The sequence below is a fragment of the Lycorma delicatula genome, chromosome 11 (genome assembly GCF_047948215.1).
Source record: "Lycorma delicatula isolate Av1 chromosome 11, ASM4794821v1, whole genome shotgun sequence".
Classification (NCBI taxonomy): domain Eukaryota; kingdom Metazoa; phylum Arthropoda; class Insecta; order Hemiptera; family Fulgoridae; genus Lycorma; species Lycorma delicatula.
Window position 1 is genome coordinate 32,142,985 of NC_134465.1, and position 27,678 is coordinate 32,170,662.

Consider the following 27,678-nt stretch of genomic DNA (forward strand, 5'->3'; position numbering starts at 1 on the left):
GGGAACAGATAACAGTCACATGGTGTCAGGTCAGGCCAATAAGGTGGATGGTTTAACACTGGGAAGTTATACTTGGCTAGAAACGTCTTGACAGACAATGTAGTGTGAGCCGGTGCGTTTTCCTGATGAAGAATCCATGACTTGTTCTTCCACAATTCGGGCCGCATTTTTCTTATTTTTTGTAACTGAGTTGAGCAAGGACTTTGAATAAAGACAAGAATAGTTAACCGACGGTCAGATCGGATCAGATTACTAAGTTTTTCATAATTTTTATCCGTTTTTGACGTGGAAGAGCAACCCGGGAGAACATCATCTACAACGTCTTCTCAGCCATCTTGGAAACGCCTAAACCACTCAATAACCCGCGAACATGATAAACATTCATTGCCATATACGTTTTTTAATAAAAGATAAGTTTCAGTAGCGGTTTTTCAAAGTTTCATATGAAATTTCACGACAATTCTTTGCTCTAATAAACTACTTATCATTTTTTCAAAACAAAAAAACAGATGTTATCCAAACGAAGGCCACGGCCAGACTAATATGTCTACAAAAACTGGAGTGGCAACAATCTAAAGAGAAGGCTTCACGCTACACAGCTGTCGGTCGTACGAATTTGGCGCATGCGCAGTTCTTCTGTAGCAGCATTAGTCTCGTTACTTAATAGCCACACCTCGTATATGATATCTTTTTTTTTTGCTTAATATTTTATAGTTATAGCGTAAAGATCTATAGCCTAATGTCATTTTGGTATTTATCATACTTTCGCGGATACGAAAATTAGTAAAAAAAGCTACGATAAAAAATGCTTCTATAATGCAGTGTGCCTTAATTCATACTCGGTAGTAGTGTCTTTACCTCTCCTCTTTTTTTTCATCCATTTTCTATTTTTATCAATACTAAACAATTTTCTTATTTTAATTTCTTGAATAGTTTTTACGCAAGAACTATCGCATGAAAATAAACAACACAAAAGTAATGAAATATAGTAGAAATAACAAAGATGGACCGCTGAATGTGAAAATAGGAGGAGAAAAGATTATGGAGGTAGAAGAATTTTGTTATTTGGGAAGTAGAATTACTAAAGATGGACGAAGCAGGAGCGATATAAAATGCCGAATAGCACAAGCTAAACGAGCCTTCAGTAAGAAATATAATTTGAAAGTCTATGTTTAGAGTGTCGCTTTATATGGAAGTGAAACTTGGACGATCGGAGTATCTGAGAAGAAAAGATTAGAAGCTTTTGAAATGCGGTGCTATAGGAGAATGTTAAAAATCAGATGGGTGGATAAAGTGACAAATGAAGAGGTATTGCGGCAAATAGATGAAGAAAGAAGCATTTGGAAAAATATAGTTAAAAGAAGAGACAGACTTATAGGCCACATACTAAGGCATCCTGGAATAGTCGCTTTAATATTGGAAGGACAGGTAGAAGGGAAAAATTGTGTAGGCAGGCCACGTTTGGAATATGTAAAACAAATTGTTAGGGATGTAGGATGTAGAGGGTATACTGAAATGAAACGACTAGCACTAGATAGGGAATCTTGGAGAGCTGCATCAAACCAGTCAAATGACTGAAGACAAAAAAAAAAAAAATTTCTTGAAGATGTTTTATTTTCGAAATAGTCAGCTCTGTTTGTCTTAGGTATACCATTATGTAAAAAAAAATAAACTTGAAAAACTGGACTTAAAAAAACAACCGCTCTAAAAATTAAAAAATAATACCTTATGTTTATAATTCATTATATTTTGACTACGACTTTAATTTGGCCTCGACTTTAAAATGTCAAAACTTGAATAACAATCCAAAAGCAGTGGATAATTTCTTTCTTAATTTTTACGGCTGTTATTTTATAGTTTTATGATATTTAATTTTAACATAATAATACAAGACTATACACACCACTAACGTGTGCATTATACTGGAAGTAACATAAAGTAATAAATCCATCGCAGTATACCGTATGCGAATTAATATACTAATGCAAATAGATGCAATTTCCCGTTTGAGTTGCACAGGAGATGACCTCGTGACATCAGATATAACACCACGTGACATATACAATCAAGCTCTCTCTCATATATGCAAGCTACATCGTACCTCTGAAGCTAAGCTATATAGCCTATCTCAAACAACAATCTGTAGACTCTAATCTCTAACTCATCTCCCTTTCTCCCCCCACCAAGTATCTTTAAAAAGCATACACCACCCTTTGCTCCGACTAAAACGTCTGGCGTCAACCCAATTAAATCTGTACATCATAATACAAATGTTCTGTACCCCCATATCCCATTACTACTACTACTACTACTACTGCCATCATATACATATTATATAAGAGTAATATATATATATATATATATATATATATATATATATATATATATATGGAGAGAGAGAGAGAGAGAGAGAGAGAGAGAGTGGAAGAGGAAAGCAACGTAATGATAAAAAGTAACCCTCATAGATTTTTGTATTTCTCTTACAAGAATAAAAGGTATTCTGTATATTTTTGTTTAAAATATTAACAAAAAAATACATAGTTTTACAAAAGGACACCGATTTTATATTTTAAAAAAGAAATCTTTCCAACAAAAATGATTTAACATTAATAAATTGGAGAACAAGAAAGAACTTTAAAAAAAAAAATCTTATTTAAAAAAATTAATTAAAATTTAAAACTAAATTGTTATTTAGAGTGAAAAAAATTGTCATCATTTGGTACTAAGTAATTAGAAATAACAAAAAATAAATTAATTTTAAAATTTAGAAAAGAAACTAAATACTCTAAAATGGTATTTTTACCAGTATTTATAAATTAAAAACAACTGTTATAATAATAATAATATTAAAAAAAAGAGGAATAAGCATTTTATTTTGGGCAATCTCTCGAAAGCGGAAAGTTAGCTTAATTAGGCAACCGTTTAAGAAAAATTCAACCAATCAATAGATGAATTATAATAACTAAACAATTCCGCTTATACCTAAACCTAAATTGTGTATACCAAATTAAAACCCTTTTTTTAACCTCCGGGACCACCGTTAGGTATTACTTCAGAGGATGAGACGAATGACAATTTTTTTGAGCGTGTACAAATGCCATACCTGACTGGAATTCGAACCCGGGGCCTCCGGATGAAAGGCCGGAGTCACTACCACTCGCGCCACGGAGGCAGGCTTTCTATATTATTTAATAAAGAATTAATTTAAATAACAAAGAATGACAGTTTAAATTTTCGTAATAAAAAATATATTAAAAAAAATTTTTAAAACACCAGTCTTAAATTCAACGCACTAAAAGGTACAGAATAATTTTCGGACGGTTTCTTAGAATGGATTTAACAACAAGATTTGATGTAGATATTTAAGATTATGGGAAAATCATAGCTTCAAATTAAAAATTTGATGTTTTTGCCAATTTTTTCATATGCGTGATTAATGGCCTAAAGAGTGGGGAGCAAAGATTTGTACTTTGATTAGAGCTATAACAATTTTTTTTTGGCAAACTTTATTTTATTCTTCTTAGTGCATTTAATAAAAAGTATTTTTTTTATTTTCTACTTTTTAGTCTTCATAAATTTATACTTTACAGCTGCGGTAGCGCACAGGTTTGAGCGATCTTTCGTAGTTTTCATGTCACCAATTTCCAATACCGCAGACAACAGTATAGACAGCTTTAAAAGTTCATATATCTCAAATATTACTGTATATACTCATATACACTTCAAACATCACAAATCTTAGGACTCTAGTCTCACATATTAAAATTTAACATGCATTCGTACACTGAACCAGTCAGCAGTAATGTCACTCAATACTTCAAAGGAAATTCCGAATTTCCAAACTCCAGCCATAATTTAACAGAAGATGCGGAAAATTTTTTTTCACCGTATGTGCGGCGTCACGTGTTCAAATTCTGTCGGCAGCAAACTTATTTTTTGTACTTTCGCTTTTTTTTTTTTACGGCCCGGAAGGACCAATTAGTTATGTTTAGTCTTTCTTATCTTCCAATACTCTTTCATTTTCCTGGAAAAATCCCTTTTCCGTTTCTCTGTCCAAACCGTCCACTTTTCTTTTTAGGCTTTTCTGTAAATCTAACACCGGGCAAGTTGTTATAATTCCCAGATCCTGTTCTAAGATCTTGCAGTGCAATGCCTGCTTCTTTGATGACTTGAAGCACCTCAGTGAGCCACACCGGTTGCGTTTTCAGCTTTAGCAATCTTTCATAGAGTCGTTTACTTTTCCTTGATTCCTCCAAACGCAAGAGGTGGCCAAAGAATTTTATTCTCTTCTTTCTTATTTCTTCTGTAATTGGTGTAACGATAGATTTTACGGTTTGGGAGTAATCTCCACTTCCCTTCCATCAAGTTTACCCCGCCAAAACAGGTCCTTACGATCCTTTTTTCTATTTTGGCTAATTTTTCAGTTCTCGATGCTATCTTAATTTGACCCAGTGTTTCACTCCCGTACAATACTACCGGTTTGATGAGCGTATTATAGTGTCTTATCTTGACTTGTTTGGAGATGCATTTCTTGTTATAGGTGTTTCGTGTGACCACTTGCGCCATTGCTAGTCTGTGTGCTCTTTCTTGCCAGGATATTTTCTCATTTAGAAATATTTAAATTTTGATACTAATTTTGTACTTTTAATTTTAATACTAATTTTAATTTTTGTACTTTTTTGAACAATTTTGATTTTTTTTCCAATTTTAAGGTGATTTTGATCTTAGTTTCCAATCTACGTGGAGAAAATGCGCACATCTCACTTATGATCGAAGAGGAGTAATGACTTTTATTTATTAGCTCATAAGTATCATGAATCATCAGACATAAATATTGAATGTAACGGTTACAAGAAATTTGAATTTTTGGCTTAGCCGTAGAAAAATGCTTTCATTCAATTTAATCAATTGAAACTACAATATCACAAACATGAATAATTCCTTCACTAAGAAAATATGCATGTAAAAGAGGTTGTATAAGTTCAAGGAGCATTTTTACATTAACGCATCTTAGCGACTTGTGTTGAATGTGTTGTCATCAGGAGGAGCAAACCTGTATGCAAAATTTCAGAGCAAATGGATGAGCGGAAGTGCTTCAAAATTCAACTAAAAGGTTTCGTACAATGAATCTCATATACATAGTTCAAGAGCGAGTTAATATGAGTGGTAAAACTACACAACACTTTTTTAATTCTAAATATATGGCGGGCAGAGTACTGCTGTATCCACACATTTTCAACAGTTTATTTGTTTCGTTTGTTATTTTTCTAAAATATTTAATTATTTTCTTGTGTAATATTAAAAATTTTGTTTCGCTTAACATCAAGTTAAAATACTTATCAAGTTGATACGATTAGTTTTTAACATCTTCGAAATTCTTAGTTTTGAATTTGGTTTCTATCGACTTTATTCACATACTTTTACTCAGAATCAAATTCTGTACAAGTTTCTTCTTAACATTTAAGTGTTTGTTACCCATTTAGCAAAATTAATTTACGACAAACATAAAATTGGTTTTTCTATCTCGATTTCTTGAAACTACTAAAATTACAGTTCTGGAACTAATTTCTTTTCAATTTTTCAAGTCAGATATTTTGTAAAAACGATTAAATTTATTCCTTAATTTGTGTTCCAAAAATTACAATCTCGTTTAATTTTACGGAAGGCAAAGAAATCTCACTAGTAAACGGTGAAACGTTTCCGAACCTATGTTTATATGAACTTTCTTCTTTGTTTTCACCAGTAGAACATATCCTGAAAGTTTATTATATTCTTCATGAAGCATATATATATATGTGTATGTGTGTGTGTGTGTTACAATTAATTTTCAAACATCTCTGTCTCGTTGGTCCATTATTTCGAGAACGCGCTTTAAAACAAAACCTGATAAATCTGATCCAATTATAAAATCGAAAAGATCATCTTATATTACCGTTAATGAATAAAAATTTTATATTATTCTTACGTTAAGCAAATAAATTATGATTTAAAAGTAATGCAACATACTGTAATTAGCTTTTTATTCCTTCCATTTATTATATACGATGTACGCAAACCTTAATAAAAAATATCATTACAGTATATTAACAGCGTTAATAATCAATAACGATGGCATCAAGCTGACATAAAAAATATTTAATTTATTTTTTTATGAATAGTATGAAAGATGAAATATTACATTAATTCAATTTATTAATCGTGACCCGTTGGCATAGATAGAGAATAATTATATAATAATTTCCACTTCCTGATGATTGATTAATATCCGAAAGCGCTCGGATATAATAATAAAAATAGTTGGTAAGTGGAAATTATTATATAATTAAGAAATATTACATGCATAACTGGTACTCAAACCTAGAATCACAGTTAAGAACAAATATGCGTATGAATTCATTTCAATATAAGAAAAAATGCATCGCATTATAAAATTTATAAATAATATCTTTTTTTTAAATCGTCTAATTTAAGAAATTCTTAACAAATAGGAAGAATATTTAAATAAAATTTTGCAGCCATATTAAACAAGAATTTTCTATTAAATAAATTCAAATAGAAATTAGTTAAAAAAAAAGAAAGAATTTTATTATTAACAAGTCGACGATTTATTTATTGAAATAAGATAACAAAATAACAGAATTTATAATGGAAACTAACGGACAGAGTCAATACTAAAATATCATACCAGAAAAATGTCATTCTAAACAGAAAAGATTTTTTATCGACTTACATCTCTTCGATTGCAAAAAAAAATATTTATGAACAGATTATTACTTATTACATATTATTAATAATTTAACGCTGATCTCCGTGGCGGAGCGGTAGCGTTTCAGCCTTTCATCCCAAGGTCCCGGATTCAAATCCGGATCAGGCATGGCATTTTTCATAAGTAACAAATTTCCGTTCTCATATGAGGAAAAAATCTGATGTGGACACCACATCGCTTCCTTGTACGCCAATTAAATTACAATACACATATTTTTTATATGTGAAGTACATAAAATTTTATTTATTTCGTAAATAACTTCTGATATTTTTTCATATTATGATTTTATTGCGATTATAGAATTATTATTTATAGTAGATTCTTTGAACAATCAGAGGTAAATAATTATTAATAAAGCAATATATTTAAATTAAAAAAATAAGTTTAAAAAAAGGGAGATGAAGTCTGATTCAAACCGATGTGCTTTCCCCGTGTAAAATCAAAGTATTTCTTTAATTAAACTTTTATTTGGCTACAACTCTTTTTTTCCAGTTTAGCCTCCGGTAATTACCTTTCAGATAATACTTCAAAAAATGAATGAGGATGATATGTACGAGTGTCAATGTAGTATAGTCTTGTACTGTCTCAGTTTGACCGTTCCTGAGATGAGTGGTTAATTGAAACCCAACCACCAAAGAACACCCGTATCCACGATCTAGTATTCAAATCCGTGTAAAACTTTATTAGGACTTGAACGCTGGAACTCACGACTTCCAAATCAGCTGATTTGGGAAGACGCGTTCACCACAGGACCAACTCGGTGGGTTTGGCTACAACTCTGAGACCAATGAAAATAACTAATACTTATGATATCGTAGAAACGCTCTCAATGAGGGCTTATTACGGCAGTTAACAAAAAATCCAAAATCAAATTTTTTTCTGAATTTGAGTTTTTTGGAAGCTTTTGTTTCAATCGATTGGAATCAAACGGAGGTGAACAACTAGATGTTACAACAGTCCTAAATCCAACATTTCAACGTACTACTTCTAATCGTGTTTGTGTTATGCGGGATGCATACGTACGTACGTACAGACGTCATGCATAGTCAAAATGGATATTTCCAATGAAATCTGAAAACCGAAATTTTTTCGCGTCAGAGATTATACTGAATAGTAAAATATAAAATAACGCGAAAATAAAAAAAAGAATACCGTAAACATTTATTACAAAAAAAAAATAATAATAATAACTGCGAAAAATTATAATTAGTAAATCATTCCTGATTATTTAGCTCCAAAATGTTGTTGATCGATTCATATTATTCTTGCTTTTCACAAATATACAGAACGATTCAAGAGGAAAGAGAAATAATTTGCAACTGATTCTACAGCTTGACATAAGAAAAAATTTCATACAAACCTAAGTTCAAAAATTCTTTGTTGTTGAGTTACGGCTAGTGAAAAATTTCGCCAGGATTTCAGTTTCCCCGAAGAAATGAGGTTATTGAAATTTGTAAAGCGTTATATAAGAGGTAAACTGATGGCTTTTAACGTTGTTTGACCAGAAAAATCGAATAAAACAGGTTCCAAACACAAAAACATTGCAAACTTGATTCTCAAACATAATTAAACACAATAAAAACTATGTAAAAAAAAATAATAACCCGCCTAACTGTTTATTAACACACACGTAACCACAATTTGTGACAAGAATGAGTATCAGTCAAATTAATTTCAAAGCATAGTAAGTATTGCCAACCTAATTTTTCAAAGGTCGAAACGTTTCAAACTAAAAACAAATGTTTTTAATTTTTACAAATTCTTAACATTTGTGCTAAATTTAATTCTGGTGTTTTTTTTAGATTCATTTTTTCAGAATTAAGTTCTCTACAAGTCTTGATAATAAAATCCATTCGTTTATTAGTAGTTACTAGCAGATCCGGTAATGCTTCACTATTGCTAGATTTGAGTATTATATATATATAAATGATCATAATTGAAACTTTGATAAAACATTAAGAAGAACATTACGGAACTTCACAAAATGTAACCTTTCACTTTATAAAAGTCACACTGTAAATAAATTCAACTGGCAAAACAACAGCAGTGCCGATCGAATTTAATTCAAACCACTCTCTAAAAACAGTAGTCGGTGGAAAATAAATTTTTAACTAAAAGAGATATGGCAGCAAAATCATCACAATTAATACTGAACGTTAAGAAAATTACAAAACATAACGGAATTTCACAAAATTTAATCTTTCACTTTATAAAAGTCATTATATAAATAAATCCGATTGGAAAAACAACACTACCTGTAGGATTTGATTCAAACTACTATCTAAACATAGTAGTCCGTTAAAAACACCCCTAACTTTGTTTCTGGTGGACAGATCAAGGATTTCTAATATCTTTAAACCCTTTCCGGACAACGCGGACCATTTTGCTAAAATCCGCGCGTAAATAGATCCAATAGTTTTTAGTCTATAGCGGACACATTCACGAACATTACCTTTTATATCTATATCTATATAAATGTTAAGTTCGTTTGTGTACGGCATCAAAAACTTAAAATGTTCTGCACCGATTGAGCTCAAATTTTAGCACGATATATAACACGCATCAAAGATTGTTTTCATCTATTTTTAATTTGGAAATGTAAACAAAGGAAAACCAATCAGATCAATGCAAGATGGCCGCTGTCAAACACAACAACCAAATTTCTTTGAATTATATTTAACAGCTAAAACATCTATATTTATTAAAAAAAAAAGAAAACACCAAAACAAAAAGAAAAGCACCAAGAAGGATGATTTAAAGTAAATAAATTAAAACACCCAACTTTCTTATAGCCCAGATAGACTTAAGACTATGCAAACAAAATAAAGTCGAAATAACCAAATACACAGAAAATAATATCCCTACATAATGACCAAAAAATCCTTTCTTAGGTGATTTTTTTACATATATATGACCAAACAATCGTTTTTTGGTAATTTAGCGTTCTTTGATATGTAAAAGCAAAGAACAAAATTCACAAATAGTAACACTGAAACCACACAACTAAGTATTCGTTTTTTTTTTTTTTTTGTTTTTCTAACCTCCGAAACCACCGTTATGCATTGCTTCAGACGATGATATGAATGATTTATAGCGTATGCAAATGGTATGCCTGACCGGGATTCCAACTCGGAATCACCGGATTAAAGTCCGAGACGTTACCACTCGCGCCACGGAGGCCGGCAAACATATTCGTTAGGAGCCGAATAAAAACACGACTTACCAATATGGCGTTGTGTGTCAAACCAATTTTATACGGACTATAATTACTTTTAATACGCGAAACCCTTTGCAATGATTGAACATTAACTTAAACCTCTTCAAAAATTATTCCTTTTGAACTAAGCCGCATTTTGATATCATTGTTTTTCTGGAATTCTTTTCGTTTAATGATAAGAAGCGTTTTCGAAGACAATAACCAAATTCTCTTCTAAAGGACATAATACACCGCTAAACTATTTCTAAATAATTCAAATTCGTGTAATTTTTTTACGAATCGCGGTTTTATCAAAATCTCAAATGACCTGCGGGGTTTTGTTTTCTTTGGAGACCGTAATTCATTAGTAGATTCATACTCGAGAATCACTGAACACTGAAGCAGTACCACTTCTACTTACGTTAGCAGTTTATTAACATCTGAAATCAACGCCATTTGATTATTCTGTAATTTGTAAGCATTTAAAATGATGCGTTTTTTCGCACGACTTAAGGGCTTTTTTTCGCAGCCCACAAATCTTTATATATAAAAATGTTAAGTTCGTCTGTGTACTTTTCAAAAACTCAAAATGTTCTGCACCGATTGAGCTCAAATTTTAGCACGATATGTAACCCGCATCAAAGATTGTTTTTATCTATTTTTCGCATCAGTCACATACCCGCGACCGCGAGAAAACAGTTTTTGTAAGGTCAGCTGTGTACCAGTGACCGCGCCATCTGCCGGAAGCGAGGGGAACACTCGCCATACTAGTTAACGACAACCGCATTCACATGTGAAACAATACCTGTAGATGCGGATTGTTTCTCACATGGGCAACTGTATGTTGCGTGTTCCCGAGTCGGCAAACTATCTACGCAGAAAGTGGAAAAACAAAAAAATATTGTATATCCACAAGTATTGCAAAATTAAACTTCTATGAAACGTATGCTTTGTTTTGTTTCTCATTTCTCATCCGTGCAACCACAATGTGCCACAGCGAAGCGTGGCGGGTACAGCTAGTATATATATATATATATATATATATATATATAAAAGAAAAAAAGTCTGTTTGTATATTTGTTTGTTTGTTTCGTAAATATCTCGACACGGGCCCCGCCTAGCGGATGTAGTTTTTGCAAAAAATTTTATTTTCACTTGAACTAATATATATTCTGAATATGAGCCAAATCGGACCATAAATACAATTTTTCGAAATATCTCGACCCCGGCACCACCTAGCGGGTCCAAACTAATTCAGAACCCTTCGCAGGTGCGCACAAAACAACTCACCAAAGTTTCATCGCAATCGGATGAACGGTATAGGAAGGCATACGGGACAAACAAACATTCGTTTATATATATATATATATATATATATATAAATATATATATAATATATAAAATTTTTTTTTTCGTTTTTGATGTAGGTTTCTCACGTTTATTTATGATCTTACGAAAATTTTACTAGAAATATTTTGTGTAAAATTTTCCGTTTTACAACTTTTGTTGGAAATATTTTTCAGTAAAATCAATATTTAACTTGTTACAACCGAAAAACGGGACTACAACATGTTTACATGGATATAGAGTGGGCCATTTTACTAGATCCACCCGAATATCTCAAAATTTCTTGAATGATAAAATTATAGAATGGTAGTGAGGTTTTCCGACTTTTAGTTTGTTAGTTACCCACCGGGTCGGTCTAGGGGTGAACGCGTCTTACCAAATCAGCTGATTTGGAAGTCGAGAGTTCCAGCGTTCAAGTCCTAGTAAAGTCAGTTATTTTTACACGGATTTGAATACTAGATTGTGGATACCGCTGTTCTTTGGTGGTTGGGTTTCAATTAACCACACATCTCAGGAATGGTCGAACTGAGAATGTACAAGACTACACTTCATTTACACTCATACATATCATCCTCATTCATTGTCTGAAGAATTATCTAAAGTAGTTACCGGAGGCTAAACAGGAAAAATAAAAGGATGTCAATTGAGGCATGCTTAGGGACCTTTTCCACCTGATCTGATCGACAAGAAAATTTTGTTCTCTACATTTAGAGTATTAGATTTAATCTAATACTCTTATCTAAAATTCAAACATTTCCACCGGATAAATTATGGAAATTCGAAGAATAAACGTATTCTCTTTTACAATAAAACGTTTTAATAAATACATCCCATATTATTTCTGTACTGCTACTGTATTTCCAGGAGATGTTTTCTATTTTGGAAAAATAATTCTTATAGATCTAACTAAAAACAGTAAATCTAATTTTGTAACAAAACAGCGGTTTTAAACAATAAATAATCCAGTTTTTTACGGTAAATGATTTTGTGTCGTATAGTACAGTATTGTGTCTCCATTTGCAGTAAATTAAATTTAATTCTTTTTAAAACATCATAATATTCATATTTCTACCAAACCAAACCACATAACTGTTTTCGTGTAACTCAACACGTAATTCGTCTTATGAGAAACGACTTTATTAAGCTTCCGTTGTTGCCTTTTTTTAATAAATTATCAAACAATTTGAATTATCTTCACACCAAATTTATTTAATTTTTTTTTTCTTTCAGAGAATAACTATTAAAATATCGACTAAGTTTTAAACAATTTAATTTAAAAAAAAAAAAGATTGGCAAACTATTGCACGATTTGTTCAGCATAGCCGGAAAATGATTACAAAAAATAAGATTACGCATCAAAAATCCCAAATTACGAATAAAAAGACTTTTGAAGTTAGAGGCTTCCTTACTCTGTGAGGAAACTTAAGGAAAAATCCTACCCTACTAAACGGCATTTGTATGCGTGTCAGTATGTGCGTCTCCCTTAGCTTAGCACCGGAATGTACCGATCACTAGCGGAAAATCCTGATTCGTTACTACGTCTCGTGATGGTCAGATGTATACTTGTTATATTATTATATATATATATATATATATATATATATATATATATCGAAGTTTTGGGAAAATTTACTACTTTTTAACCGGATCCGAATTTTCCCAGGAAAATTGCAAATATCTCGAAAAAGGTCGAAAAATTTTTACAATTTCCCTCCGCGCTACCTACATCCGGGCTCAGTGGTACCCGTCAGATGATAATATTTTCAAGTGTTCCCAGGGCATTGTTCGGAAATTGCGGTGCCACCATAATATCTGGACAACCGCTCATCCGATTATCACAATTCAAACGGGGTATGTATCAGCAGTTCGAGAGCTAACTGTTTAACGCATCGGGTACACTCTTGATCGATCGGATCTTAGTTATCCGGAAATTAAATTGATTAGCGCTATGTTTTGATTGCACTCACCCACCGTAATACGTACAGGTCCGATCTTTCGCTAAATATGCTAAAACACGTGAGCTAGCGCAGCTGTAAAGTATAAACTTATGAAGACTAAAAAGTAGAAAATAAAAAATATATAATTTTTTTTTATAAATCACTCTTAAATTAAACACACTAAAATGTAATAAGCTTTTGCTTGTTGTCAAATCTAAAAATTTCTCGTTTAATTTGAAGCTATGACTTTCACATAATCTTAGATATCACCAACAAAGCTTATTATCAAATCCATTCTGAGATACCATCCTAAAATTATTTTTTACTTTTTAGTGCGTTTAATTTAAGAGTGGTTTTAAATTTTTTTTTACATATTTTTTATTTATTTATGTGATTGTTTTTCTTATAACCAAAAAGTAGGCACCGGAATGTACCGATCACTAGCTGAAAATCCCGATTTTTTTTTAGTATCAATTTCTAGAGTTAAATTTCAAATTTAACTTTCGTTATATTAATTTTCATCATTCAAAAAAAAATGTCTATAAAAGAGGTAATCAATTATGGACACCTAATAATACCATTCCGAGACGCCGCCCGGCAGGGCAACTCGTCTGAGGGGCCTACCTATGGAGGCGTGCCATAGACACGCCCTGCAGCTAGTTGATAACTGAAACGATCTAAAGGAAATTAGTTTTAGGTGTCGGTGTAATTCTTTTTTCCAAATAAAGTACGTGGAAAAACTTTTAAAGAAAAATTACGTTTAATAGTAAAAAAAAGGTTATGTAAGAATTAATATAAATTTCCGCAATCTAAACATTGTTAACTTTCCTCGCTATCTCTCGGAAGGATTAAATTATATTCTTCACCTCAATTTCCTTTTTTAACTTAATCAGGAGTAAGATTTCCCGCTTTTAATTTATTGTGAACGATTATTTTTCTTCCGGAAATGTTTTACCACATTAATCGATCTATTCATATCATAAATAACAATAATAATAAAAGTAAAAAGAGAACTTAAAAAACTAAAAAAAAAAATTAAGATATTTTAAAATTGGCGACAACCCGATGGGTTGGTCTAGTGGTAAACTCGTCGTCATAAATCAGGTGATTTCAAAGTCGAAGTTGTCGGTTTTTTTGTCCGGTTTAGTCTCCAGGAATCACAGTCAGGTATTACTTCAGAGGATGATATGTATGAGTATAAATGAAGTGTAGTCTTGTACAGTCTCAGGTCGACCATTTCTGAGATGTGCGGTTAATTGAAACCCAACCACTAAAAACGTTCTCAGGTTTAAATCCGAATAACAGCAGTTTCTTTTATTTGGATTTGAATACTATATCGATTTTCACCAGTACAAAATGTCCTGAAAGTTTCTCCATTTCTTCGTGCGACATCCTGTAATATATATATATATACCGGTACGAACAAGTAACACAAAACATCTCAGTAAACATTACACATCTTCTCACATCATCTTATAAAAAAACGTGCGTTTATCAATAATAATTTACAAACTATAATAATAATAATAATATTATAATAACATTCTTCTCTTCTTCTTCTTCCATAACGGTATAGGCGATTCACCTGTTCCGGTTTCAAAGGGTAACCAGCGCTTTCTTGGTCGTCCCACACTTCTTTTGCCTTCAAGTTGATATTGTATTATTTCGTTTGGGAACGTTCAGTCTACCATCCTATTAACATAGTCCTTCCACCTCTCCCTATTCTCTACTATTGTGTCGCACAAGGGTAGAACATTTAATTTAACTCTCTTCTGATATCCTCGTTCCTAAAACGATCTTGTCTTGTGCACCCCTTTACCGAACGCACATGTATCTCATTTCCGCTGTACAGGAAGGTGTTGAATGAGACTCAAATAATATAATAATAATAATAATAATAATAATCTAAAATTATAATATTTTTTTATAATAATTTATTTATCAATGAAAAGTCTAGAAGACTTTCTCGAACGAACATTTTTATTATTATTATTATTATTATTACTGTTCTCAAAATTATTAATTCATTTCCAACAAAGTTATTACCTCTAACTACTACTTAAGCTAAGTTACTATAATTTAATTAACTCGTGTTCTGCTGGTTTTATGGAATATGCCATTTTTTTCAATTATTAAAAAGTTCTGCCACCATTTTGGAGTCTTACACTTGACTTACAAAATTGATATTTATAAATTTTATTACATTAATACGTTTGAATCAACTTAATAGTTTACATCATTATTGCATAATGATTATAATAAAATTTTTATTTTGAGGGCCATTTTCAGGTGAAACTGACGGCCGATCATGACCGTTTGATGATTAAAGATTTTTTATAATCGTTTAACGAAACTTAATCCGAATCCGAAAAAATCAAAATCAGAGACAAAAAGTGTTCACACACAAACAAATTGTATTCAATAACGAACTGTTCGTTCGTTGAAAATATAATAAATCGGATGTTAGATACATAGGAAAAGGTAAAAAACCTTTTGATACCGTACAAAAACAAGTTTGTCCCGCGCATATCGCGGAATTTCATCGAAGCGTAATATACATAACCCTGCAGTCACATATATAAAGGTAAATATAGATAGAAAAACAAATGGGATTTTGTATAAAGATATAACGTTACGCTTACACATACCGTTTGCGAGTGTGTACAACTTAGAAAAAAATCCTAATTTCGTCAATTCGATATGAAAAACACAGCGGATTTATTTTATATATTATATGTAACGTTGATATCAGTTTATCTCTCTCTTTCTGTCGGTGTGTGATTTATATATCAACGTAGCCCACTGCGCACATAACTACAACGACACTACATTAGGTATTACGACATCATACTCATATATGATGATGTATATGTATACACATATATATATATTTATATATAAACACTAACATACCACACCATAGGACCATGTGTTTTTGCGGTTACTATACGTATGTTACTAGGAAAGTGGAGAGCGGGAGAGATAGACAAGCACTGCATTTCAACTTAATGGTCCAATGAATTCAGATGAACCTTAATATGCAATACGTACTATACAACACAGACAGGCAAACACATACACAAGTATATCAACGTATGGGTGCTACTCCAATTTCAGCTGTCGTGTCGTGTGCAGACCCTCCCACTCTTTCTCTCTCTGATTCTACTGCCAGTATCGTACTCAATTAACCTCCGCCCACATTACATAACAGGTTTCCATCCCTTAACCGACCCCCATCCCTCTTCTACAGCCACTAAATCTCTCGTTTTGCATCGAAAACCTTAAATTTTTTTTGCAATAGAAACCCTACAGGTGTAATGGGAATCATGTAATAGGATTGAGTAAATTACTTTTTTGATAGGTAGAGTTCAGTTGTTGGTAGTGGAAAGGGGGAATAGAATGAGGGAGGGAAGGTTGGAGGTAATAATTTTTTTTTTATAAAGTTAATTTGTACTGGTGGATTATTCGATTTTGATTTGCTTCTAAATTTAGAATTCACTTTAATAAATAATACAAACGTAAATTTATAATCTGCATCGCCGTTATATAACAATTTTTTTAATTAACCAATAAATTAACAAAATAATATTATGTATTATAGATGAATTTAGACAGAAAAGGTGATGTGTACTGGTGATAGAATGAGGCAATTATTTGTCAAACTAGAGATGAGGGATTGGAAAATGCTTTTACTTCATTAAAATATGCAAAACATTTGAATTGTATGGCTAAAAAGTAAAATAGAAAAAAATTATGGTAATAATAAAATTTTTGAAGTTGCTCTATACCAAACCCACACCATCAGTGGATTTTTTTTGTTGCAAAAACAGTTTCACGTTATCATTGCCCGGGAGAAAATAATAAGAGGCTCCTTCTCCAATATTAAAATATTAATAAAAATGGGTAAAAACAGTGATGAAAACTAAGATGATAATAATAGGAATAAAATTGAAATAGTAAAAAACACACAACAATGAGGACAACATATGTAATGTGAATAACAAAATAATAACAAAATTTATGACAGGTAAATCTAAAAGCCTTATTAATTTTTCTCAGAAGTAACAATACCCGGTCTACTACAATCTTTTCATTTCCTAGGATGCGCCATATGTTCCTTGGTGATTTAAATTTGTGACATAAGGCCACATAACCTGCACAATCCACAAGGATTGTGTAGCTGCAGTCGCATCGGATGCACAGCCGTGCACTATCTGCTGACATCAGGTATTCGTGGGTAATTCTGGTATGTCCTAATCGCAATCGGCACAGGACCACTTCTTCTCGGCGAATCTTTCTGCATATATAATCTCACGGTAACACCGTATCTTTGATGTGTCGGAATTTATCCGTTGTAGGGGTCCAGTCACCTTGCCACCTTCTCCGGAGTGTATGTTTAATGGAATTAATAAAATCGATAGTTGTAACTCGAGTGCTGAAAGACAGTCGGTTACTTGCATCTTTAGCTGGTGACTGCATGTTCATTACCCGAGATTCCCACACGGCTAGGGATCCAGCAGGGCCATTTTGATGACATACAGTTCAGCACTGTAGATGCTTGTAATACCAGGTAGACCAAACATATACTCGTAAGTTCTGTCATTACAACCAAAGCGCATCCAGCAGTATCAGTCTGCTTCAACCCATCACTGTATAATACAGCGTCTCGGTTTGTCTCTGATAGAAAATGGTAAAATATTTGCTGAAAGACAAGAAGTGTTGTTAATTTTTCATTATATATGGTGAGGTCATAATTAAAATTAATGGGGTCGAGTCTCCATGGAGGATATGTACAGGGATAGGTTGGGAAAATAAAAGGTGGGTAAAAATATTAAATGTACATTAAACACAGGGTATGGACGGTGTTTAATTCACATAATGCAACACCAATGGGTATTGGTGTTGTATTATGTGGATGGTTTTCATATAGTTGTAAATGAGGGTTTGCAAGGATTGCTTTAAGAACCGGGTGATTTGGTTGTCCTTTAAGACAGGCAGAGTAAGATGTTAGGAACAACTAGTCCCGCCTATCCCAAAGTGATGACTCACCACAATCAACAAGTATGCTTGTGACAGGGCTTGATCTAAACGCACAAGTGGCAAGATGAAGAAAAGAGTGATGTACAGCATCCAATATCTTAAGCACGATAAGATGCATTGAAAAGTAGACGATACAACCATAATCTAAATCGGATCGGACTTAAGAATAATAGAAACGTAACATATATGACCAGTGGATCATCAGTAGAATCTGAATGATTTATAGTTCATTTGAAACATTCATACACCACACAGTTCTGGGAATAGGCAATGAGTTTTCTAAGTGAAACCTAATTTTTTTCTTAAAAAGCAATTTTATGTAGCATATATTTGGGAAGCAATACAAATTTATTAATTAGCAATGGTGATGAACATACTCTGATGAAAACATGCTGCATCTCCCAAAGAATTGAGAGCAGTTGGGTTGCTTCAAGGTCCGAGTTAGGAGCCTTGAAGCACTTCTTTGGAAGAGGGTTGTTTCTCTCCTTTTAAGATCCCACAGTTGGTAGATATATTTTCCATGAGCATATAAGGTGTTCGTTACTGTTGCCTTTTTCTGAACAAATGGCAATTAAAAAAGCCAAACCAAAATTTTGATTCATAGGTCTCATAATAAAATACAAAAAGCATATACACATTTTACTGAGCGACACCCTTTTAATAATAAAAACAAAATCTTAATGCTATTTTTGCTTTCTTATACTATTTTTGGATACAAAAATAATTTTTTCAATGCCTTTTAAACAAGTTTTGAGAACCTTTTTCTTTAAAGAAGCATTTTAACAATAAATAAAACAATCAATGAAGAAAAATATATAAAAAAAAAAATTCTATGAAACTGATTAAAAGGGATTGGATATTAAAAACTTCAAGGTGACACAGAAACGTAATGTCTAATTTTCTTCCCCACAGAAAACAGTAGTCAACTAAAATTCAAGTAACTAACTATCATGTAGTAATCTGTTAAAATGAGTCAATTGAGAGATAAACTGGACTTGTTCATCATATACATTTCTGAAGGAATAAATGGCTTGCCATTTTGAAGATTCGATGTGAGAGTATGGAAAGAAAATGGATGTTAATACAATGCCAATTTTTTGTAAAAGCTGTACTCAATGTCTGTAAAACAAATAGAAAGAGATAAGAACTGTTAAAAACGATATGATTATAATTATTTTTATTTAATTAATTTTGTTATATTAAGTACTGTATAAACATTGAGAAAGAAACAGTTCAAATTAAAAAAAAATGTCCATTCCATTTATGTCTGTGGCAGAGCGAATATCTAGAGGTATTTGGTTTGAATCCGGTCAAGCACAACATTTCACATATACTAAAAAACTCTCATTTCATATTCTGCGGCACAAGCTTTAAACTTAGTGAATCAATCATAAAAAGAAAGGTAGTGATGATGAAAAAAAAATACTTAAAAATCAGATATCAAATGTAACTTCTAGTTCATTTTTAAAGACCAAAGCAAACTTAGCTACAAAACTTCTCATATAAATACGTAATTCTCTATTTATATACTTATATCTGACTGTTCATCTGCACATAAAGCAAAAATTGAGAAACTTATTTTAATCAAATTTTCAAGAATTCTTTTTACGCCTCATTGAAATGTAGATTGTAACATAAGACTTCACCTGACAGACCATTTGCCTAAATTTTAATTACTTTATAAAAACAAGAAATAAAAATAACTTTTGCAAAAAAAAAATACTGACAAACAGAAATAAATAAACACAAATCTTGATTTACTTGTACTTATAAGTTTCTATTAAATGAGTGGCGCTTATGGACTGGAGCACTAGACGCTGAGGATGATTGCAAATGAAATTTCTTTAAAAAATTTTATTATACAATTTGATTTGGTTTGTCATTCATTATAAATTTACAAATTTTAAATTAATATCATCACTGAGTATCACGTACAAGAATATAAGGCAAAAGAGATATAATGCAATATTATCATTATCAATAACTATCAATTATAATAACAGTAAAATAAAGGTACGGTAATATAAATAAAGCCTGAAAAAAAAATGATCAAGAAGAGACAGAGATAGCGAGAAGGAGAAAGAGAGAATTTAGTAGAAACATAATTCAAAGCAATGTTATGGTGAGCACACAATGAAAACCACAGATTCCAAAAGATAGTTCTGGTTTCCATTATACTATTATACCTTCAAATTCATACCCACAAACAAACATTCATACACACCCACACACAAATAATCATATGGATAAAAGAGTTATACTTTTTTTTTATTACATTATACAAATTAGGTATACAAAAGAGCAACAAAGGCAGTGTTTATGTACAAATATACTGTAAATATATTTATATATATATGGTAAAATGGTTTACAGTTTTGGTTTATTGGTTAGTTTACACAGATAGTTCCCCTGAGAAGGGAAAGAGAGATAGGGGAGAACATAGCAGAAACAACAGAGAAGGAAAGGGGAAATGCCAGACAATTTAATCGTAGAACATGTGATACATCAGGCATGCAATCGTGTACGAATACATGTTGTATCCGTACGTGCGGTGACACACATACACACAAACTGTTGAAACAATACAACTCACACACATGTATATACATATATATATATAATATATACGTAGAGAGAAATTAGGTGAGAGTACGGGAGAGGGAGAAGAGCATGTGATAAACTACACATGGTATACTAGTATAATACATAGGAAGGGCTTTGTATAGAGTATGCGGTATGATGAATACCCCGTACACTGAACAGGGACTACTATAAGTAAAATGAAGCACAAACCGGTGTAAGCTACAACAGAATAGCCCATCAACAATCCATCGTACTGTTTCAACATTGTAACCCATCAACAAACCAACTATTTATATGCAATGATTGTATACGTACACACATATATATATACATACGCACACACACTCAGATTCTTAAGTAAATAATAAATAACAAACACAAAACACGAGGTGGTATCACACAATAGACAACCATTAAACTATCTAAACTGTTTACTTTTACTCAAAGGATGGTAAACCTAAATTTTGTAAATAATTACACATTAGAATTAATATATTATTTTTAAACATTGATATAGAATGACCTTAAAATCAACTTCTACAGTTTTATCACAAATTTTGCTTAAGAAAAAACAATTACGAGATTTTTCAGGTTTATTGACAACTACACTGAAATAGCACATAACTGTCTGTTTATATACGCTGAACGATAGTTTTACAGCTTAAATAAATAATAAATATTAGCAATAAAAATAAGATTTTAAAAAAATAAATGTAAAAACACAAACACATACACAATGTATAAAAATTCTTGTTATAAAAAGTTCTCTCTCTCTCTCGCGCGCGCGTGCGCGTGTGTGTAAGTAGTGTGGGTGAATTTAGTACCGGCTTCAAACTACTAAATGTAAAGAAAATTTAAATAAATAGTACTGTTTTTAAGTTTTTTTACACTGTTAAAAGTTTATTGTTTTTTTAAGTTTTATTTCTTAACTTTTTTTAAAATCTGATACATCTAAAATAAATTCTGCCCGTGTATACAAAAAGAAAGTTGGAAGAAACACTAAAGGTATGAAACCGAAGTTTTGACAATATTTTGAAAAAGAATTCACAGAAACAGTATTAAGTAATTACAATTATATGAGCTAAGGCTGTGTGGAATGTGATAATGTTTATTACTTTTTTACTTCCAATTTTTTCATCTAATTCTCTAAAAGTTCAATGAGAAATTATCTACAATCTTAGACTAAAACATAAATCTACAGTAAGTAACATAATTTTGTTCAAGTAATGAGGATTTCAAATTTTTTAATTTCCAATAGGTTTCCACTGGATATCTAACCTTCTTTTCAATCTTTAATAAAATACTATTTTTATACCTATAAAAAAATCTGATGTGGAAACCACATGACTTCCTAATACGCCTGTTATAAACTTTTTTATTATATACTATTACATTATTATTATTACTTTTTTTTTTTGTCTTCAGTCACTTGACTGGTTTGATGCAGCTCACCAAGATTCCCTATCTAGTGCTAGTCGTTTCATTTCATTTTATTATTACTATTATAATAAAAGTACATATACACATATTTTTAAAATGGAAGTATATAAAATTTTATTTCATTAATAACTTCAAATATTTTTTCATATTTTTTTTATTGTTATAATTGAATTATTATTTTTTTTTTTTTTTAGAATCAGAGGTTAATTATTAATAAATCAATATATTTAAATTAAAAAATAAAAGTTAAAAAAAGGAGATTAAGTCAGATTTGAACCAATGTGCCTTCTCCTAGTAAGATGATGCAAATATTTCATTAATTAAAATTTTATTTGGCTATAACTCTGAAACCAATGAAAATAAGTACCACTTATGATATATCATTGAAAAGCTGTCAATGTGAGCTTATAACTTCAGTTAAGAAAAAGTCCAAAATCCAAACTTTTTGGATTGGGGGCTATTTTGAACACTTTTGGTCCAGTTGATCGCAATCAAAAGGGGAGGTGCACAACTAGTCCTTACAACAAAAATCCAAAATTTCAACATTCTAAAACTAATCATTTTTGAGTTATGCAAGTACATACAGACTTACACCAAAACTAGCCAAAATGGTTTCAGGGATGGTCTGAAAACCAAATCTGAAAACCGAAATTTTTCGCAATACTTCCTTTACTTTGTACAAGGAAAAAAAAGAAAAAAGTGTGTTGACATAAATTAGTAAATATGGTCTAAAATATGAGGTTTTTAATATTCCACTTGTTTCTTTTGACACTCAAATGTTTAGGTTCTTGAAAAAGTAACAAAAGAAACCACGAACTTGATGAACAGTTATCAGCAACGTGTCCTAGAGAGGCTAAGTTCATGCAAATGAAATTATCTTTTACTACTAGAAGAGTATAACATCTCTGTAAATATCATAGTTGTGTAATGTGGTTGTAATATAAAGCCAGGGTAAAATTTAGAGTCTGACTACAATTAGCTTGGGTTTCTGACTCGCCAACTTCTAAATTCTCCAGATAAGAGCTCCTTAAGGAGGTAGGGAAAAAAGCAAATAAACGTTTTTTACCAACTCTATAAGAAATAATTTTTTGGAAAGATTTTTTTAGAGTCCATGTTAGAATTAATTACCATATTAGAATTAATTAATATTTTTTTGTATTTATTAACTAAATTTTAAAACTGTTTACCTAATTTTATAATAGAATGGTAGAGGTTTCACCTGGACATTTCACAACTGAATCTAAGTCAAGTATGATGAATTTTTTTTGCACGTGCTTCAAATTTCTGTATCTTATTCCTTCTGGTAATTTGATATCAGGTAGGATTCCGCCTATAATAATTCAAATAAATCCAACTCAAACCCAGAAAGGCTAGATAAAGTAAATATATATAAAATACTTTTCCACAATAATTTTATTTTTAAAAATAAATAGGACTTGCACTATAAGACAGAATATACCCATCCCTAATAAAACACAGAACAAATACGTTAAAAAATAAAAAATAGTTTTTTATATTATAATCACAAAAATTTAATTGAAAAAAAAATTATGCTATTATAACATAAATAAATTAAAAGCATATTAAAACTTACTTGTGTCCATTCCTGCTGGCTAGGTGCAGTGGTGTATGAGGATATGTGGCAAAACTTGAGCACGTTCCTTTATTAACATATGGCTGTATTAATTCTGGATGTGTTCGTACCAATAAATCAACAGTTTCCAACCTAAAAATACAAAAAAAAATAAAAAGTTTACTTTTTTGTCAGCACTTATTTGACTGGCTTGATGCTAATTAATATTCCGTTCTCTGTTGTGCAGATCTTTTAACCTAAAATAATTACTAAATTGAAAAATTAGTTACCTATTTTATATATTCCCCAAGGAATTACTCAATTTCATTTAAACTTTATTTCTTCACTTTTAGCTTTTTGTAAAAAAATCATTAAGAAATCATAAAATTTTTATTTTCTCCTTAAATAGATTTTCCTCTTTCAAATTTATCATATAATTTCCACGTAAATTTTTCTACATACAAGTTGTAAAAGAAATCGGACAATCTACAGGCTTATTTCACTCCTTAATCAACATCTGAATGTTGATCGTAAATCAACATTTGCCTTTCTTCATTTTCTATCTTTCTAGATCATTCTTTTACAGATTTTATACAAGTATTTTGTGCCTGTTTTAGGATAATTTTATTTAAAATTTTAAATATTATATTTTACTGTACATTATCAGCAAAATTACTCAGTTTTTTTTTTTTAAATACACAACATACATTTAAAAAGTAATGAGTCAAACAATAAAAGACATTAAAAACAACTTAATGATATTAAGTTGTTTTTATAGATTGTTTTATAAAGATAAGATGATACCTCAATTATATTTATCTTATTTTTTTGGTGGGAGTGGAGAGATTATGATATGAATTTTCTAATACATGAAAAATGCAAAGCCTGACTTGGATTCAAACCCAACGCTTTTCTGACGAAAGGAAACACTACTGATATTAGTTTAAATGGCAACCATAGTATCATATATAGAACAATTTTTTAAATATGACATATATATTATTATCATTATTATTTAATATCTTAATTATATCTTTTTTCATTAGTCTTTTATTTTAACAAAATAAATACTTTTCAGCAAATGAAACATACAAGATCTACATTTAATAATGTAATAGGACCAGCATAATGGACCAGGTTAATGAATTTCTTCCGATTAAAAAAAAGAGAAAATAATAATTTAAAGAAGAATCCAAAAGGATCTAAAATGGATCCTTTTCTTAAAATAAAAGGTGTGTTTAACAATTTGTTCTTTGTAACACAGACAATGGCAACTTCAAAAACTGTTGTCTGTCCAGAAGGGTTATCAAACCAAATAAGAATTTATATAAAACATAAGGACGTGGACAATGAAAATTATTATGTTTCAACAATTAAAGGGATGAGGTGGATACTGGTTCTGCAGCCACGGGATATGAATACTGCCAGGGACCAGCAGACGGAATGAGTCAGTAGTCTGCAAAGCAGTGTTCAGTACAGTTGTGATAAGCAATGACATAGTAATTTCACAAGCCCAAGTTTGACATGATTGTAGTGATGGCAAAATCGGTAAGCATGAGGTTACAAGTGAAGAGTACGTTATGAGTATTTCAGTGCAGACAGTCGGTGAATGCAGGAAGTTGTCCGGCGAGTAATTGGTAAATAGTAGTGAAAATGACAGTATTCTACTTATTCTTAAAGTGTAGAGTAGGTCTACTATAAACAGTAAAAGTAATAATATTTGCAAAAAGTGAAATGTATGAACTATTCTATTGTTACCTTGTTAATACAATATTAGTTTCTATCAGTCATTTTATAATTTTTATTAAATTGAACTGTATTCTGTTTTTATAATATAACTGCCATTAAATAAATCTTGTCTTTTTTATTTGAATAACTATTTTTTATGTTACATATATATATATATATATATATATATATATATATATATATATATATATGTGTATACATAAATATTATTGTTATTGTAATTATTATTTATTTTGTTAATATGTCTCCAGAGTATAAATTGTATTTATAAGATATCCCGGTCGAACTGTGAACACGTGACAATATCATACGAACTTTCCAATAATTATTTGTAAACAATAATTCAGATGTAAATTATAACCGATTGCTTGATTCTATCAAATGCAATTCTCATTAAATCACACTGAATGAATCACAACTAATTATTGAACTTTGCAGTCTTCACTGTCACATTCCTATGCAATAGGGAAACTTATCACTACAATTACCATAATAATTTAAACTAGAAGGTCTCTCATTAATCATCCAAACTCGCCATCAAAATGAACTTTGACTGGTATGCCAAGTCGACTTATGTACCTTATATTATTTAGGCTAGGTTTAAGTTTGTTGAATAAAATTTAAAAAAATAATTATTAATGCTTTACTACTAATAATAGTTTTGCCCAGTTATTAAAAAAAATAATTACATAAAATTCTAAGAATATAACATTTTTCAATGAAAATGCAGGCAATTTTTCTGCAGGAAATCTGACTTCTACAGATGATATAATGGAATCCAAGTAAAGGATTCTCCAAAATTTGGATGCATTGTTGGCTAGATGATTGCTTTTATGTTTCTGTTGGCCACCAATGCAAGTGGTGGTTATATGAACATTGAAATGCATTGCAATGTGACCTGCTTCTTTTAAAATGGCAGTCGTGACATTCTCCGTATCTTCCCGGTGAACTTGTAGCATGACAAGAATAATTTGAATAGCCTGGTTGGCTTTGGCTTTGTTAAGTGTCTTCAACTGAAGTGCATTTGCTACAGGTTACAGTGTAGTGGACTACTTAGCAGTTAATGTTACTGACACAATAAATGAACATTTGCACACCACTGCATGCATTTGATAAGCCTTTTTTCTTGTTGTTGCAGTTCTCTCTTCAGATAAGTCTCTAATGCATTAACAATATCAATGAAGTGATCCATAAAATCATGGATGTCCTTGTATTTATACGACCACCTAGTCTCACACAATTTAGTAACTCTAGTAAAAAGGCTAACATCATAAAACACACTCACAAAAATATGTGAACATCTCCTTGACAGTTACAACGCAGTTTCAAATTTCTCGGATAATATTTAAGTCATTCAGAATAAGGTTATGGTTGTGAGAATAGTAGTGGAAATGGAAGGCTTTTTACTTGCTTTATTTTAACTCATGTTTTTTTTTCAACTTTTTTCAGTTTTTTTTATTTTTTCATGTTTGCCCTCAAATCTCACATCCTTAATTTAACACTTCCTGACATTACTGATTGATGAAATTTTTCAGTTACTAAGGTCGGGTGACAATACAATATTCCACCATTACTTTTGCAAACATCTTCTTGTCCAGGTGTAAATTAAGGGTGAAGGTGTAATAATTTAACATACTTCCTGACACTACCGATTGATGAAATTTTGCACAGTTACTAAGGTTTGGTGACAATACAATATTCCACCATTACTTTTACAAACATACTCCCTGACATTGCCTATTAATGAAATTTTGCAGTTGCTAAGGTCAGGTGACAATACAATATTCCACCATTTCTTTTGCAAACATCCTCCCAAATGGGGTAAATTTATAAAATGTACATAAGCGACAAAAAAAGTTTTGTTAATTTACAATTGTATTTCAACAATCAAAAACTTAACTAATTTGTTACTTTATATAGTAAATGTTTGACTGAAAATAAATATTAGAAATTTCAATACATGATGTTATCTTTTGAAATCCAAATTAACCTATTAATTAAACTCGTGCAATGTATGTTAATAAATTGATTAAAGTATGACTAAAAA

The 27,678-nt window shown here is 31.1% G+C and overlaps 1 protein-coding gene across 1 annotated transcript in view; it reads right to left on the minus strand.

Annotated features, from left to right (window-relative positions):
- LOC142331990 (ankyrin repeat and SAM domain-containing protein 1A-like) overlaps positions 1-27,678 on the minus strand; it is a 313,191-nt gene that overhangs the window by 195,379 nt on the left and 90,134 nt on the right. Inside the window, exon 5 of the mRNA XM_075378041.1 lies at positions 23,904-24,035. Within this exon, the coding sequence (XP_075234156.1) occupies positions 23,904-24,035 (132 nt within the window). The remainder of the gene's footprint in view (positions 1-23,903; positions 24,036-27,678) is intronic.